Source organism: Impatiens glandulifera, chromosome 9 (assembly GCF_907164915.1).
Source record: "Impatiens glandulifera chromosome 9, dImpGla2.1, whole genome shotgun sequence".
Classification (NCBI taxonomy): domain Eukaryota; kingdom Viridiplantae; phylum Streptophyta; class Magnoliopsida; order Ericales; family Balsaminaceae; genus Impatiens; species Impatiens glandulifera.
The window spans coordinates 3,504,691-3,508,287 of NC_061870.1; the positions used below are offsets into that span (position 1 = coordinate 3,504,691).

Below are 3,597 nucleotides of genomic sequence, written 5' to 3' on the forward strand. Positions count from 1 at the left end.
TAGTTCTTAGAGAGTTGACAACATTTGGTTAAACTCCGTTTTAAAATTTTTGTATGTTCTTTCTTTTGTTTTTTCTTTTATTCGGTTAGTTTTTCTTAACAATAATCAATTTAATTATTTCTTGGTGGTCCAAATTTAGTTTTTATCTATTTTAGTGATGATCATGACTAAATGTGTTTATATCCAAATATTAATACACCATTATGATGATAGTTAGTCAAACATTGCGGACAACAAAATAAAATATAAACCCTAGCCAAAAGAAAAAAACATTGAAAGGTTGCATGAATATATTAATTAATCTCATATATCTAAGATTTTGTTGATACTGGTAATCATAGTCACACCTTAACTCAATTTATTGGCTTGAAGGTTGGGTAAGAAATGATATGTCTTAGAATCTATTTTAGTCTTCTTCCAAAAGTTTAGTCAACACTTAGTTATAGATAGAGTATGAACTAAATCTTCTATTGTTTAATCTAGGGTGTTTTGTAATGAATCTTGAGTGGGCTTGAATGAAGGGACTGCTATTTAATGTTTGTTAATGTATTGACTAGAGTGCCCCATTAAATCAATTTTTTTTTTATAATTGAACTGTTTTGTCTTTATTTTTGTTCTCGTATAATGTGTTAATTTTGGTTGGTTTAAACTTTTTCGAAATACATTAGATAAATCATAGTAGTTATGTAATTTAAATTGTTGGATTTATGATTATGATATTAATTATGTTAATTATTTTTGGGAAGTTAATGATACTAAACAATTGTTTTTGGGAAGTTAATTATGTGTAATTTATGTCACTATAAATTAAAAAACATTATTGGGTCAGAATATATTTCATAAAAGATTTAAACAAAGATTTTGAATCATTTAATATAGAGTATTTCTTTATAACAGTTATATGGATTGATTAATATAATTAGATGATGATATTTGTTTTAGTTTTTATATTATGATTTTTGTTTTATGTGTTTTATAAAAAATATGAATCAAACTTATAAACATAATATAATTTGAGAAAACAGTTAGACTTTTAATTCTCATTTAAACCTCATTATTTATTTATTCAATTAAAATAAAAAAATTCCAATGTATCTTTAATATTTTAGTTAAACTAATATTATTAATTATGTCCTATTGTATGTTTCAATTTAATTTTTAGACTAAATGTAGCTTAAACTGATAATATAAAATACGATTTCTCAAGTTAGGTAAAATGGATATTGATATTCTCTATGTTTATCATTAATTTGTTTTTATGTTAAATTCATTATTAAGTTATATTTTTATTAGTTTTAAAAAAAGTATAATCTTATTGTGTACTATTTATATTAAAAAAATTAATATAAAAAATTCAAATCAACATACATATACATATCTTAAAAACTAAAAAAAATGAAACACATTTGCGCCATCAAACATACATCATTCTATATAATTTAAAAACATCTGATTTGTAAATTTTTAAATAGAATAAATGAAAATGAACTTTTTTTTATTTAATATGTAATAAAAGTAAATAGTATATATCTCATTTGAGCGTATGGGCCACATCATGAAGCCCATCAAAACCCTAATTACTATTTTATATAAAATTCTCTCCTAATAGAAATGGCAGGGCTTTTTTGCGGAGGAGATCGTGAGAGAAGGAAAACAACAGGGCTTGTTTGAATTTGAAGAGAAGAGAACGAAAGAAGATTCAAAAGATGGCGACGGCGGCGGCTCCATTGGTTGAATCTGTGCAGTGTTTTGGTCGCAAAAAGACGGCGGTAGCCGTTACCCACTGCAAGCGCGGCCGTGGATTGATCAAGATCAATGGTTCCCCGATCGAACTGATCGAGCCGGAGATCCTTCGTTACAAGGCATACGAACCTGTCCTCCTCCTAGGTCGTCACCGATTCGCTGGCGTGGACATGCGTATCCGCGTGAAGGGAGGCGGTCATACCTCCCAGATATATGCTATCAGACAGAGTATTGCTAAAGCTCTTGTCGCCTTCTATCAAAAGTTCGTTGATGAGCAGTCCAAGAAGGAGATCAAGGATATCCTTATGAGGTACGATCGGACTCTACTTGTAGCTGATCCTAGGCGTTGCGAGCCCAAGAAGTTTGGTGGTCGCGGTGCTCGTTCTAGATTCCAGAAGTCTTACCGTTAAGGTAGAAGAAATTGTTATTTTTCCTGTTAGAATTCTTCTTCTGTCTATGTTATCTTTTCTGTGGAGTGGAGACAGTTCAAGATCTTATGTTTCTTGTCTGTCTGGCTGATGTGAACTTCTTTTCAATTTCATCTGCTAATTATGAACAAAACAAGTTTTATCATATAATTTATATTGATTTATTTCTACAACGTGATAGATGATAATATGGGTTTGTGATCAATCAATCTATTGTGCATTTGAATACCTTTGTATTATCCATATTATAATCCATCTTTGGAAGAATTTGTGTTTGTGAACAATACTTTGTATGATGTTTTATTAATACAGTGGTATCAACTTAGATCTGTTGATCAATCTCTACCCAAATGCCCCCCACTTATATTAAGTTCGACATATTAACTATGACCAATAAAAAAAAGAGAAATTTGACAAAATGACCCTCAAAATAACAAGTATGATCATATCATTTAAAATCATTCTTTTTTTATTTGAAAATGTAAATAATTCACAGTTGCATGATAATAAGAATACTCGACAAAAGAAGATTCTTGATGAAACAAAAGAATCTGATGGGGAGGTGGAGCTTCAAGAAATAATGCAAACGCTTACATCACCACTCAGATTCAATTTCCAATTTACATGAAGTCTTTACAAGTAGGTTATTCATCGCAACATGCATAAGAACTTATAAGAAAACGCATAATAAAAAACTTCATTTGCTGCTTTTTATTATTAATGTTCTCATTGTGCTTATTTTGTTCCTCATTACAAGAGTGTGGTATAATGGCTCTGTATGCTCTTGGGGGTAAGTCATAATTATTTGAACACTAAACCATGTATATAGAAGTTAATTATTATTTTTTTCAGATTCTGGATGACACTTTTCTTTCCCTAATGCAAAGATTGCAAGGAAACACTCTTCAAGAAAAGGATCTTGAACCGCCTCGTTCAATAGTCGAAGCCCGATTTATACTTTGTTGGGACACGACTAACACAATCTATGCATATTTCTGACAATATCATTCATGTTGATTTCATGTTTTTATAGTGATATATGGTTTGTTTATATTCAAATTTACAAACATTTGTGACATGAGAGCTCTTATTTTTAATTCTTTATGTACATATACATTATTTTTTCATATCAATAAAAGAGATCTTAATTGCTTTTATTTTTCCAAAATAAAGAAGAAAACAAAATTTTTCTTGTTGGTAGTTTCTAATTTTCCTCTTATTAGTGGTGAATTGAATTTGAATTCTATTTCATTTACCCTTAAAGTATTCACATAATAACCCAATTTGATATTTTTTTTCTTCTAAATCTAGATCCAAGACATAGAAACAACTAATTAAGACTATTTTTTTTTTTTCCAAATGTGAATGTTTTCAAATGAGGCAGATATATACAACAACTTGAGAATATTAATCAAGAAAATTATAT

General features: G+C 28.9%; 1 protein-coding gene across 2 annotated transcripts; it reads left to right on the top strand.

Annotated features, from left to right (window-relative positions):
- Positions 1 to 1,625: 1,625 nt before the first annotated feature.
- On the top strand, positions 1,626 to 3,178 carry LOC124915174 (40S ribosomal protein S16-like). Of its 2 annotated transcripts, none has more exons than XM_047455842.1 (2): positions 1,626 to 2,154; positions 3,024 to 3,178. In XM_047455842.1, the coding sequence occupies exon 1, from the start codon at positions 1,707 to 1,709 to the stop codon at positions 2,151 to 2,153; it is 447 nt and encodes a 148-aa protein (XP_047311798.1). In that variant the 5' UTR covers positions 1,626 to 1,706; the 3' UTR covers position 2,154; positions 3,024 to 3,178. The 2 variants fall into 2 exon arrangements, with proteins under 2 accessions (XP_047311798.1, XP_047311799.1); XM_047455843.1 differs by lacking the exon at positions 3,024 to 3,178 and adding an exon at positions 2,929 to 2,945.
- The last annotated feature ends 419 nt before the right edge of the window (positions 3,179 to 3,597 follow it).